Consider the following 13,734-nt stretch of genomic DNA (forward strand, 5'->3'; position numbering starts at 1 on the left):
AAAAAAAAAAACAGCTCAGACAGCTCTTTCCCTCCTGTGGGCCACCATTTTGCCTTAGGATCTTTCTGTTCAGTGTTTCACGGTGGAAAAGGTCAAACAAGACAGTAGGGTTAACTCAATTAGCAACCTGTCCTGACTCTAACAGATCCCAGCCTCCAACTCCTTCCGAATCATCCCTCTCTTTCGACTCCCAGCCTCTGGCTCCTGACATCCACGTTCCATGGCATCAGTTACGTCTTGGAATTGTTTGTCTAGGTCTTTTAGACATTACTGGGGTCTACCTGAGCAGGGGGGGACCAAGATAGCAAATCCAACCGCCAGGAAATAAACAAACCCTTGTCATTGAACACAGGGTAGGTAAACAAAAGCCGGCTCACAGCCTCCACCACTCCACTGACTTTTACCAGTCAAGTCACATGTACATAATCCATCCAGCAAGTCCTGCCTGGCCCTGCATGCAGAGAGGACAGCTTAATTCTGATGATAAATTGGATAGAACATGCCCAAGGAATTCCTGTATTAGAATTCTAGTGCTGCAAAGTGTGTTCATCTCTATTGATGTTTTCAGGTCACTGAAGCCTTGGGAAGATAGAGATAGATAGATAGATAGATAGATAGATAGATAGATAGATAGATAGATAGATAGATAGATAGATAGATAGATACATACCTTTTAATTTGATGCAAATAGGAGATACTTATAGCCTAATTTGTATCCTTACATTTTTCAATAAACATTCAGACATTTTTTATTTTCCTTTAGCCATTTGGCCTACCTTGTATTTATTTTTCACTATTACAGTTCCCACTATGATTTCATATAGCAGTTAACAGTGTAGTCTCTGGAGCCAGATACCCTAGGTTCAAAGCCTGGCCCTTCAATTTATTAGCTATGTGCATTTAGGCACTTAACCGTTTAGACACCAGCTTACTGATTCTCACCAACTAGAATGAGAACAGCTACCCCTTAAGCATTGTCTAATTTACCCACATATTTTTCTGTGTGCTCTATCAGTAAAAGGACTTTTAGGTTTTCTCTCTTGATGCCTCACGTGTTACTAAAGTGTCTGAGAGTCTATATAGACATGAACAGCACCAGCAAGAAGGTAAGCACAGACTAGGTATGATCCCAGAGGGGAACCCACACATTCACACATGAGTTCATTCATTCGGGTCAATTCAGTGAACACTAAACACTTACTATGTGCTAGACATGATTCTAGAAAATGAGAAGTAGGGAACCAAATAAGCAAAAATCTTGTTCTATAGAAGTTTGTTGTATGATGAGAGAGACAGACAATGAAAATGTTTTAATGGCAAGGACATTTCTGAGAATGAAAAGTGTTGTGCAAAAAGTTTAAGGGAGGTCACATGCTAGACAGCAACCAAGTAACTGCCCTGGGTCGCATTCAGAGAAGACATTTGATGTAGCCTCCTTCGTCTGCAATGTTGAGAAGCTGGTTTGACAACAGGAATTCCAGGTGGATGGAAGAGCAAGTTCAACAACCAATTGATCAATCGATCAATCACAGATAAGGAGGAGGAATGGGGAAAAAACAATTTGACTGAACTTGGTGCTGAGTAGGAGGGAGAGGAGTGTGTAAAGCTGCCAGAGCTGGATAAGAACTATTCACTTTGAGACCGTGTCTCAAAGGATGGCAGTTTGGTACCTCAGGACAAATGAAAATCGTACCAGTTCTGATATTTGGGTTCTGAAAATATGTTTGGAATAATCCCACAGTTCAACAATAGCAAGGTAAACAAACATCTCTCCCAATATTTCATGATAGTGAAGATTTCTGTTTTCTGAAGAAATATACACAATGAACACTAGGTGTGTAATCAGGAACCCTTGGTTCTGACCTCAGTTTCTTAAACAGTTGGTTTGGTTTAAAGTTTAAAAAAGTACTTCAGCTCTGGCAGCCTACTCCTCTATGAATGAAAGCCCTTGAGTATAATCATGTGTCATTCTTTACCATCAAAGCTGGTTGTTCACTTACTGTCACTCTGATTTCTCAATTGTCATTTGTAGGATGGCAGGGCTACAGACAGGGACATCTGGTCTACCCATAGCTGATCAAACCACACAGAGGTTAAATGTACACCCCTGGTTTCCTGTAACTTCACTTTATTGCCAGTCAAATAAGTTCTTTCTATGGTGAGAAGTGTAGATTAAATGGATTTATCTTCTTCATTAAGTTACATACTTTTATTTATGATATTAGGGATTAAACCCAGGTTCTCATGCCAGCTAAGTAAGTGAAATACACCCCATCCCTAAATATTCTTCAGTAATTCTGTAGTCACTAAAACTGACAGTATTTTACATTGCATTCTATGTCATTTAATCCTCATAATAATCACATGAAGTAAGTACTAACATTATCTCCAATTGAATACAAGAAACTGAACCTTACTGGCATTAAATAATTTGGCTTAGGACACACAGAAAAAAAAAATACCAAATTTAAACTAAGGCTGACTACAATGCCCATGTAAGATTTCAGTTGCCACACTCTGAAACATGTATCATATCATTTGACAGGCATTATTTGGAAACAAAGCAAGAGATATTTTTTGAGACAGTGTCTCACTTTGTAGCCCTAACTGGCCTAGATTTCACTATAATAGACCAGGTTAGCCTTGAGCTCACAGAAATCCACCTGTCTCTGCTTCCCAAGTGCTGAAGTCAAAGGTATGTACCACCATGCCCAGCTATGTAAGTGACTTTTTAATATACAGAATTTTGCCATGCAGCCCAGGCTAGTCTTCATCTCATAATCTTTCTGCTTCTAAATAAGTGATGTTTGAATAAATGAATGTTTACTCCTCACTAGCCTTCAGTACTTCCCGTACTGCTTTGGAGAATCTACGCAACCTTACTAAATAGAAGTGTTACCCATTCTATCAACATGGTGTAGAACTGTTCTTAAAACTTATCCAAGAAATCAGGGCTTAACCTATATAAAGTATTAAGTTATTAACCTACATAAATACTCCTTGTCTTTCTGCAAGGAGCTATCTTTTGATTCTTAGATGAAGGGAAGGGAGAGATGATGCATACATAAGCTCCATGCAGGGAGTCTTTTCGTTCTACAGAAAAGCTCCTCATGTCAGACCTTTGTTCCCCAAGGAATCTCAACCTTATGTAGATAGGAGAAGACATCCAGTTTGGCAAAGTTCCCAGGCATCCGAAACACATACACACCTCTATTGAAAAGAACCTCTACTTTAGTGTAAGTCAGTTCTTTCTTTTAATTTAAAGGTTGGTCTCTTAGTCTCTCAATTAGGTGATGAGGCTCAGTAGAGATGACATAAAGATACAAAGAATTCTAAATATTGTTCTTGAAATAATTATCTTTTGCATTTTATGGATGAATTGTGGCATGTTCCTATTTCGTTGCTTCTTTTTCAGACTCGGTTTGTAAGAATAGTATTTAGTTTGTATTCTGATTTTATTAAAGTGCAATCAGTATCTAAGAACAGCACTGCCCTGCAGACAATGATGAAAATCTATATGTAGTCTGCCTAATATCATACCCAAGACACAAGTGACCCTTTGTTGTCATACAAAAGATTTCCACATTAGCCCAGAATGGAGTATAATAAAGGTTTATTTATTAGGAGGTAAACTCACATAAAGAATAGCGATCCACAGTCCTCTGTGTGTGCAAGGAACTGGAACTGATTCCAGCAGCTAAGAGGTCCATGCATGTTTTATATCTGCATATATAGTACATGAGACCACGCCCAAAGTGGGCCAGTGTCTTAAAGGCTGTCGGCTAAAGGAGCTCCCCCAGCACGCCTTGAGAAAATGGCATGAGAAAAAGTCTAGAGAAACTTAGGAACCGAGGTTTAAATTCACATGTGTGACTGACGCCTTCACTATTAAAAAGTACTCATGCAGAGGAACATCCTTTCTGTTTTTAATAAAAATCATATAGCGCATTCTCTTTCTTTAAAAATTGTTTTTGGAAACAGCAACAATGCTGCAACAACCAAGAAGAAGTTCTAACACACTTGTATTTCTACCAGGGGATGAATTCTGACCGTAGGAGAGGATTCTGACCTGGGAGGAGAAGGAAGCAGTTAGCAGGGGAAGGGTCACTCCCTCAGGGAGTTCCCAGCAAGTTCCTAGTCTGTGAGACACAGAACAGAGAGAGACTGTCAAGGAGAGAGAAATATCCCCACAGAGAAAGGTCTAAGTGTGCTTTTAGTTACATGTCACCCCAGAGAAAGGACAGTGTGGCAGCGTTAAACTGGTGAGGTTGTCAAACAAGGGAGTTAACTACCTGGAGCCTGGTGAGATGTTTCAGGTGTATTTTAAGTGCACAATTTCATTCCTGAAACCAGAGGGTGGTTCATGCCACATATGTGATAGGCTCTAAGCCCAGATTTTTGTTTTATCAAGCTAACAGTTTCATTAAAAACACCACTTCATAAGAGCAGATTTATCCTGAATTTTTATTGTCAGTTAAATGTTATGAGAAACACAACATAACCCAATATTTGGAGAGAAATGGCAGATACGGACATAGGCCAATAAGATGGCTCAGCAGGTAAAGGCATTTGCCTCACAGTCTGATTCAATCTGAAAGACAGAAGCAATGCCTGCAAGAAGCTGTGTTCTGATCCCGACACATGTGTCGTGGCACATGTACCACAAACACACTCATACATGCAAAAATAAGTAAATAATAAATAAACGTAATTTTTCATCTTCCTTCTTTAAAAAGATTTCATACAGTATATCTTGATCGTGTTGTGTTAATGAGTAATTGTCCTGCGGGTTGTCTGTGCATCGTGTGCATGCCTGGTCAGAGAAAGTGTCAAATCCCCGGAACTGCAGTTACAGATGTGTATGAGCCACCTTGTGGGTGGTAAGAATCAAATCCAGTTCTTCTGAAAGAGCAACAAGTGCACTCAACCACTGACTGTACTATCTATCCAGCCTGTAAATATAAATTTTAACCGAAGCCTTCAAATATGTAGGATATGGGCTTCATTAATAAAAATGTGCTAAACACATCCATCCCATGTAAGAGAGTTACCAGCTAACATAGTGGAGGTGGAAGACGGTATAAACTAAGGGGAGAAGTTCACAGACAAGAGAAGACACCAGAAACACATTCTAGCTAGGCCGGTTCTTGGATTAAACTTCAAGGATGTGCTCTGGAGAATGCTGTGGGATTCCCCTCTGCATGCTGTGAATACCACTGGTTAATAAAGAAGCTGCTTTGACCCATCAGCAGGGCAGATTAGAGTAAGGCGGGAATTCCAAGCAGATAGAGGAGGAAAAAAGGCAGAGTCGGGAAGACTCCATGTAGCCGCCGCAGGGGAAAGACGCTGGATGGAATCTTATCAGTAGGCCACAATCACATGGCAATACACAGATTAATAGAAATGAGATAATTTAAGATGTAAGAGCTAGCTAGGAATTCGCTAGAGTCATTGGTCAAGCAGTGTTGGGCAATTAATATAGCTTCCGTGTGATTATTTCGGGTCTGGGCAGCTGGGAATCAAATAAGCAGTCTCCGCTAGCAGGAGGATTCTTGGCTCAATAAGAATGTTTTTTTGTTTTGCTTTACTAATTATAAGAATAAAATATAGCGTTTTTCTGATAAAAATTCTCAGTTGAAAGTTATGTAGATAATAAGATTTCTAAAGGAAGTGTTTTCCAAATACAAGTTGAAAAAACTTACTAGAGGATTTTAAAGGCATCTGGGTTTTGTTCAAATTTTGAGTATAGAGATATGAATGGAGGGAACATCATTCCTCTTTATTTTATTGGAGAAGTTAAGTTTTCTAACTTTACTCTTAGCTTCCTTACAAAGAGATGAAATCTCTGGAAAATTCTGCGGGCAAGCCTGGTATATACATACTAAACAAGTTGAACACCTTAGTATAAATACCTCAAATCCTCCCAAATCTGTTACTTTTGAGCATCAACTTGTGAAAAGTGGAAAATTCCAGACCAGGGCTCACGAGATGAGTCACAATCCAAACAGGCAGACTAAAAATATCGAGCCAAACCTCAGGTTACATGTACATGAAAACAATAAATTTGTGTTAGAATTAGATTCCATACTCAAGATATCTCATTATGTACATAGACATATTCCAAAATACAAGATACAAGCATTTCTGATACAGATACTCAACCTGAGAGGTACCAATGACTTTAAATGTTCTTCTACTGAAAAATGGGAAACATTGTGATAGGGAATCCTAGATCCTAAATTAAGAACTCTACCACTCTACCCAGAGTTTCTGCTTGCCACTCCATGAAAATAAAAAAGTTGACAGGACAACTGATGACCAAGACCTTGTCAAGCCCTAGGAAGACTTCTTTGATTCCAACATTAACTTATAGTGTCCCCCTGGATTTCTTCCCTAGGACTTTATTTCCTGTCTGTTCCTTTCATGGCTCCCTTCCACCAGTGAACACTGAAGGCTGGGAGGCAAGACATTTGAGGGGAAAAAAATTGGTCAACAGTCAGGATTTCACCTATTATCTACTACCACCTGGGAAGTAAGAAATTAAACCATAGACTCCACACTCCCAGGGAATACTGTAACTCACCCAGATGCAAAATAAATAGATAAATAAATAAATAAATAAATAAAATACTGGAAATGGGAGGCGGGGAGGAGGCAGAAATTTTTTCAATTAAAAATAAATAAATAATAATAAAAATTTAAAAAGTACTCAGAGGGACATTTAGGTACTTTTTCTAAAGTTTCAAGTAAAAGGGATAGCTGCTTACTCAAGCTCATGTTAAATCAGTGGAAACATAACAACTGTCTTCTTAATATCCTGGGTACTACAAACGATGCCATTTAATAAACAGAATTCCAGCCTGTTAACTGACCCACAGCAGTAAGAGTAACTATGATGTTTAGTGAATCCTTTGACTAGCAAAAAGCCCTTCCTGTAAGATAAACAAGAAAGACAGCCTTGGGTGGGGGTAACGCTACGCCTTTTCTAAGCACAAATGAACAAAAACCACCATCTCCCATTTTCCATACGGTGGAAAAACAGACACACTCTATGCACCGCTGCCTTTGTCTTGGCTGGAACGAAAGAAATGTGTATTGTTTTACCAATGATAAAAATAAAAGATGTCTTTTCCAGTAGTGAGAATTCTCAGAGGCCCGTGGTCTGAGGAATCGTTTTCAAAGCCTACAGGGACAGAGAAGTTTATTTTGAGGCTGACCACGTAGCTAAGGTGGAATCTTTCTCGGAGTCTCTCCATCTACACTCAGCATAAGCTGGATCTGAGTCAATTAGCCAGAGTCAGCCTGTGTCTCAGGAGCACACTTTCTTGTGCCTCTCCGTGTAAATGTGCAGCAAAGAACTTTAAAAGAAATTGGGGAAAGTAGATGAGACCAACAGGGACAGTGATTGATGTCTTTTTTTTCTTCTTAAAAGAAAGATCGAGTCCAAGACCTCCCATCTGCTATCTAAGCACTGGGCTCCAGCCCCATCCTCTCTGAAGTCTAATATGTTGTAGGGATAAGTCCCGCCCCTTAGGGGGCATGTTCGCCTCGGGCTAATGTTTATCTATAAATCTGGCGTGCGCTCACCACGCTCACTGCTCACTTCTGCTTTCCTGGTCTCTGCGGAACGGTGGTTCTGTAAGTCTATTTCTCCATTAAAGCTATATATATTTTTTTCCAATCTGTCCGCATTCGTTTACGCCATTACAATATGTATTATGTTTTATGCGGGCTTGTGCTGACATCAGCTATTCCTGAACTCTGAGGAATCTCCCTTCCCACACGTCTCTTCCTGTGTGCAGACCTGTCATTGTTACCTTTCTCTGCCTAGTCCATGAATCTCATTGACCACTAGCCCAATACGCTTTCCAGCTGCTTCTAATTATTAGCGCTACTATAAAAGTGAAAGTATCTTCAAAATAATTCCTGCAACAACTAACCTCGTGTCCTATTATAATTCAAAAAGGTACTCAACATGGAGAATTACACTTTCTTGATGAGAGCCTCATGTTCCTTCCCAATGCTATCATTATATCACAGGAAAACAACCTCACCATTCCTGGTGTCAGAGAAAGCAAGATTGGAGATGAGGAAGGGCAGGGAGGGCCCCATCCATCATCCAGCACAGGCAGAGAGATTGCTCTGCCCTTCTCACACTGATCCTCCCTCTGTTGGGGGAGGGGGCTGTTCATTGGTCTTGGCCACCCAGCCACAAAATAATCGCACAGAAACTGTATTATTTGCAATGCTGTTTGGCCAATAGCTTAAGCATATTTCTGGCTAATTCATATCGTAAACTAACCCATCTCTATTAATCTGTGTATCTCCAAATGGCAGTGGCCTACTGCCACCACTCACTTCGTCATGTCTAACTCTGGCGGCGGCCCCATGGCATCTCTCTTACTCTGCCCTTCTTCCTCCCAGCATTCAGTTCAGTTTTTCCTATCTACTTAAGTTCTGGCCTATCAACAGGCCACGGCAGTTTCTTTATTCATTAATGGTAATCACAACACACAGAGGGGACTCCCCCATCATCCCTCTTTCCTCATCTCCCCAATTCTCCTCCTCTTCTGCACCACGAATACTTCATCTTTCCTACACTACCTTTACAGGGGGCTAAGAGTGATTCTTTATTGCTCCCAACCGCCACCAAGCAGCAGTCCTCCTGAATCAGTCTGTGCACCCCTTACAAGGTTTTTATAGACCTGGAGAAAAGCCCCAGAGGTCTAAAGCACTTGCTGCTCTTGCAAAGGATCCAAGTTCAGTTTCCAGCACCCATATGGCAGTTCCTAATTGTCCTTAACTCCAGTTCTAGGGGAGCTAATGTCCCCTTAGCATGGGGCATGCATGTGATGTATATACACGCATGCAGGCAAAACAGGTATACACATAAAATAAAATAAAACTTTAAAAATAAAAAAGTCAACCACTGTGACGAGATGAGCATAGGACACAGAAAGACTCTCGTGGCTACCCAGCCATCAGCCCTCCTCTGGTGGTGAAACCTGTTCTATTATTTCCTCCATAGAAACAGCCAATGCCTGCTGCTGTGATTTCTCTTCCTGTTGCTGTAATGGTAACAGGTAAAAATACCCTAACAAAAGTATCTTAAGGAGTAAAGGGTTTGTTTCATCTAACTGCTCCATCATAGAGGGAAAGTCACACTCCCAGGGGCTTAAGAGAGCTGTTCACATTGTATCCACCAGGAAATGGCAACAATTCATGCAAGGATGCTTCTTCTCAGTTCCCCTATTCACTTATTCAGTCCAGGATCCCAGTAAGAACACAATGCCACCCCAAATAATGTATGACAGCCCCCCAAGAGGCCCATCTCCCATGTGTCTCTGGGTTCTGTCAGACTGACAGTTAATACCTGGGGAGACCTCTGACTTGCCTTGGGAATGGACTGCACCCCAGAACAGAACTCAGAAGTGACTACCACTGAACACTTTACTAAAATGTATCCTGCATTTGATGATGTTGCCAAGGGTTGTCTTCCCTGCATCAATGGTTACAGACCTCCAGGTGTGCCCTGTGAGCTAAGAAAGCTCACTAATACTCCAAGAGAGGTAGCTTCTTTGTACCATCCACAAACAAAAACCTACCTGCCTCTATCTCACTGGCCAAAATAATGACCTTCATTTGATGTGGAAGAAAATGCAGGATAATGATGCAAGATGAAAACGGCAAAGCACAATAAGAGCTTTCTCTTAACGATTCCCTTTGAAATCGCCTATTTCCCATCCTAACTATAATTTGACTAATTGCTCAATAATCCTGTTTAAAAGTCATTATTTCTGCAAACATCAATTCATTATTAGACCTGGGTTTTTTCAGGTTGAAAAGTCCCTCTGCTTCTTTGAGTCACCCCTGTCTCTTCTTCCTGTGTGTCTGCTGCCTGAGCCACGTTCTAATGGCACAAATAGAATCCCTTTAGAAAGGTGTCAAGCAAATCAAGGTGTCTCTTTGTGTTCCGCAGCCTGAGTAATGTAATCCATGTCCTTGACACAGTGCCTGTGACTGGGAAGATCTAAGACCATGTCTTTTAAAAGCCAGCTTCTGTGCTGTACCCACGAAGCTATGATCACAACCACCCTAGGCCCCTCCCACAGCAAGAGGCACGCTGTGCCTAACATCGTGAGAGGCTGCATCAGAAATGAGAGCATGGACTTGGGAGTCCACAATTGCCTAGAAAAAAAACAAAAACAGGGGGCTGGAGAGATGGCTCAGTGGTTAAGAGCATTGCCTGCTCTTCCAAAGGTCCTGAGTTCAATTACTGGCAACCACATGGTGGCTCACAACCATCTGTAATGGGGTCTGGTGCCTTCTTCTGGCCTGCAGGCATACACACAGACCGAATATTGTATACATAATAAATAAAGATTAAAAAAAAACAAGACTCAAACCCTGCTCGAAGCAGTGGTCTTCTTAGGCATCACAGTGTAGGTACAGACCCTGTACGGTTTTATTAATGTTGAACAAGATAGCCGTGTCTGTTTCAGGGAGCAAGTTGGCCTCCTGAGACACAGCTTGCAGTTCACCTGTTCTGGTATGTTCTCCATTATCCTTTCCTTCAATAGTACACCAGCTGAAAATTTACAGTTCCTTTTCATTTCATGTGAAGGACGGTTCTAGCGTCCAACTTTAAAATGTCAAGTCTCTTTGCCCAAATGCTCATATACCAAAAAATGAGCCAGCACAGGAATCCCATGCTTTCTTACACTGCAAAAAAACTTGGAGAACAGCCTAGATTTTCTATCCTGAAAGCTTCCTTGGACCAGTGATATGTAAAATAACAATGAGAAAAGAATCAAGAAGATGACCGCATGCAAAGAATGCGTGTTGGGTGTAGGGTGTTGGGAGTCTGTAAAACCAGAGACACTGAAGAGGGAGGAACTGCATATCCTTGGAACACATGGAACAGACAGCTCATTACTGGGGGATCCTTGCTATTTCCACTGGGTGTTTTACAAGACCTAGTTTTGAAGGGCACATATACAAGCACACCACTGGGAGGTGGGGGACTGGGGATTACTTAAAAATTGAAGGACGAATCATACACCAGGACTGCCTAACTAGCACTGGTTCTGTGAGTTATGGGAGTCTATCTGCTTACCCCAGCTAGACAGAGAATGATAAACTAAAGAAATGCTTCCCCCCAAGTTTAGCTCAGCGAGCCAGTTTGACTGAAGGACATCAATGTACCAATTGCTACAACCTATGGATCTTCTCTCCCTCCCCTAAACAGTGCATCCTGGTGACTCCTCCCTTCCTCCTGTGAGGGAATGTTACTGAGCCCAGTCTTTTATGAGGGTGATCACGGTTGTTCTGAATTCAACACAGCCATGCCCTGCTCATAGGTCAAAGATCCACACCATGGCTGCCGGGGGTGGTGAGCAGAGTCACACTTCATCAAGGTCATTCAAGGGCATTTTGCTTGAAAGTTTCCTTTAATCTAAAATGTCACCTCCCTGTCAGAGTCCCTTTCTTTCTCTTTGGTCTGCACACCCTGCCAAGTTAGGTGAATGCTGGTTAGATGGCTCCCAGAGCGTAGAGACAGAGGCTACCCTCCTGTTTGCCTGGACCAGCAAGAGGTGCTCATTGCCTCTGCAGGCACCTTTCAGCAGCTCTCTGAAAGGCACGGGATTCAAGCAACTGAACATGCAGAAACCGCATCTCCTCTGTCCAGAGCACAGAGCCTGAAGGTGTAGATAGAGCTCGAATTACTGGGTGTGAACCAGGTTTTCAGGTTAATTGATCTATGTGTGTACAATTGGTTTTCAGTTATCATTCCTCAGATCCCACTCTGAATTGCTTAGGGATAATCAAGAATTGGAAGTAATGCCCTCAACGAACTGTAACAACACACAACTATTTCTCACCGCACACCATTCTTACTCTGTCCTCTCCTGAGTGAGTTTTCTTACTGAATAACTAAGATTCTCTGAGTCAATTGGCTTTCTGTGTATTTTTATTCCTTTAAGGAAGCCAAAGACGCAGTTGGCAGTGATATCATTGTTTTGAATACTTAGAGGATTCTGGGTATGGACTAGGACTATCCTGAGTGTTTTATGGGTGTCACTCAAGGGCGTCCTCCCCTCACAAGGTAAGTGCTACCTTTTGCCGATAAGGAAATGAAAATACAGAAAGATAAAACAATTGTCTAAGGTCAAACAGCTAGCAAGGATCAGGGCCAATGAATGACTCCCGCGTCTGGTTCTCAGGATAGAGCCTTCTCTAGGTACAAACCTCTCCCCCATAAATACGTGTGAACGGGATTCTGAACAGGAATGTTGCCTTTTGTCTTCAAGAAGACGGCGCTGAGCTCTTAACGTACTTTCTTTTAACTACTCTGTTTTTCCCTCCCACACTCTCAGATGACGGGAATGCTTAAGGCAAACTAAGGTAGTGTAAGACCACACCATGTAAGTGTGAGCATGGCTCCTTGTGGGTACAGCTATGTTTCGTGTGCTTCTGCCTTCCGCCCCGCATGTTCTCCAATTCCCGCTTCCGGCGCTTTGCACTCGGGCCGCATGAGCTGTTTTTAAAGCGTAGATCCTGGGTCTTTGTTCCTGATTCTATACCTGGGCTTTACCCACACACACACACAGTCCGGCACAGGGTAAGAACCAAAGAACACAGGACCGGCTGCCTGCTATCTTCCCAGCAAGCTGGGAGTCCCGGGGAATGCAGTGAGTTACTGTTTTCGGGCACTGAGTCTGGGATTGTAAGCTTGAAGAATAGAGGTGCTTATCCATACCTAACTGGAAAAGACCCCTCCAAGGCGGAGAACTACAAAGGCTGCTCTAGACAGGTCATGACCATCACCAAGTACCGGACCTGTCTGGTGTTTTCAGGGCCGGGAGTCTTAAATGGACTACCACTCTCTTCATGGGAGTTCATTGCACCAGGTAATAGGAGCTATGGAGAGAGGTTGGAGTCTTCTCGTTTATTTATTTCCTTTCTGTACATAGGCATATGATGTACAAATATACACATTTGGAGGATAAAACATTATAAAAGATAAAAGATAATGGCTTTACAAGATAGGTATGAGCTAACTCAGGCAGTCATTGTATACACATATACACAAACACTCACTACTCCTCGTGGGGTCTCTTGATCCTACACAAACCATGTCTGCACTCTGAATGAATTTAGTACAGCGCAAATTAAAATCTCTAGAATAAGACAATTGATGAGGCGAGATGGTTGTCCCTAACAGGAGTATATCTGGAACATTCCAAATACAGTTTTGGGGGCTGGAGAGATGGCACAGTGGTTAAGAACACTGGCTGCTCTTCCAAAGGTCCTGAGTTCAATTCCCAGCACCCACATGGTAGCTCACAACTGTCTGTAACTCCAGTTCCATGGGATACAATGCACATAAAAATTAAAATGAAAAAATTTTTAAAAAGGCCAGGTGGTGGTGGTGCATGCCTTTAATTCCAATACTCGGGAGGTGTAGGCAGGTGGATCTTTGTGAGTTCATGATCTACAGAACAATCTCCAGGACAGCCAGGGATACACAGAGAAACCCTGTCTCAAAAAACAAAAATAATTAATTAAATAAATAAGGTACAGCTCTGGGGCTGGGGATATAGTCCTGTGGTAAAGAGCTTGCCTAGCTTGAATGAGGTCCCAGGTTCAATCCCCAATACCCCAAATAAAACACAACCCTTACTTGTTCCCCACCACACACCTGCACACTGGCATGTATACACATATCACACC

The 13,734-nt window shown here is 41.9% G+C and overlaps 1 protein-coding gene across 3 annotated transcripts in view; it reads left to right on the top strand.

The window, feature by feature from the left end:
- Positions 1-13,734, top strand: part of Lhfpl3 (LHFPL tetraspan subfamily member 3) — a 412,169-nt gene that overhangs the window by 365,199 nt on the left and 33,236 nt on the right. The window contains exon 3 of one of the 3 annotated variants that reach the window (XM_026784658.1): positions 12,378-12,405. The exons of 1 other annotated variant lie outside the window; for it this stretch is intronic. In XM_026784658.1, the coding sequence (XP_026640459.1) occupies positions 12,378-12,394 (17 nt within the window). In that variant the 3' untranslated portion in view covers positions 12,395-12,405. Of the gene's footprint in view, positions 1-12,377; positions 12,426-13,734 lie in introns of all 3 variants that reach the window. One more of the 3 variants, XM_026784657.1, reaches the window with a different exon arrangement.

This window comes from Microtus ochrogaster, chromosome 26 (genome assembly GCF_000317375.1).
Source record: "Microtus ochrogaster isolate Prairie Vole_2 chromosome 26, MicOch1.0, whole genome shotgun sequence".
NCBI lineage: Eukaryota > Metazoa > Chordata > Mammalia > Rodentia > Cricetidae > Microtus > Microtus ochrogaster.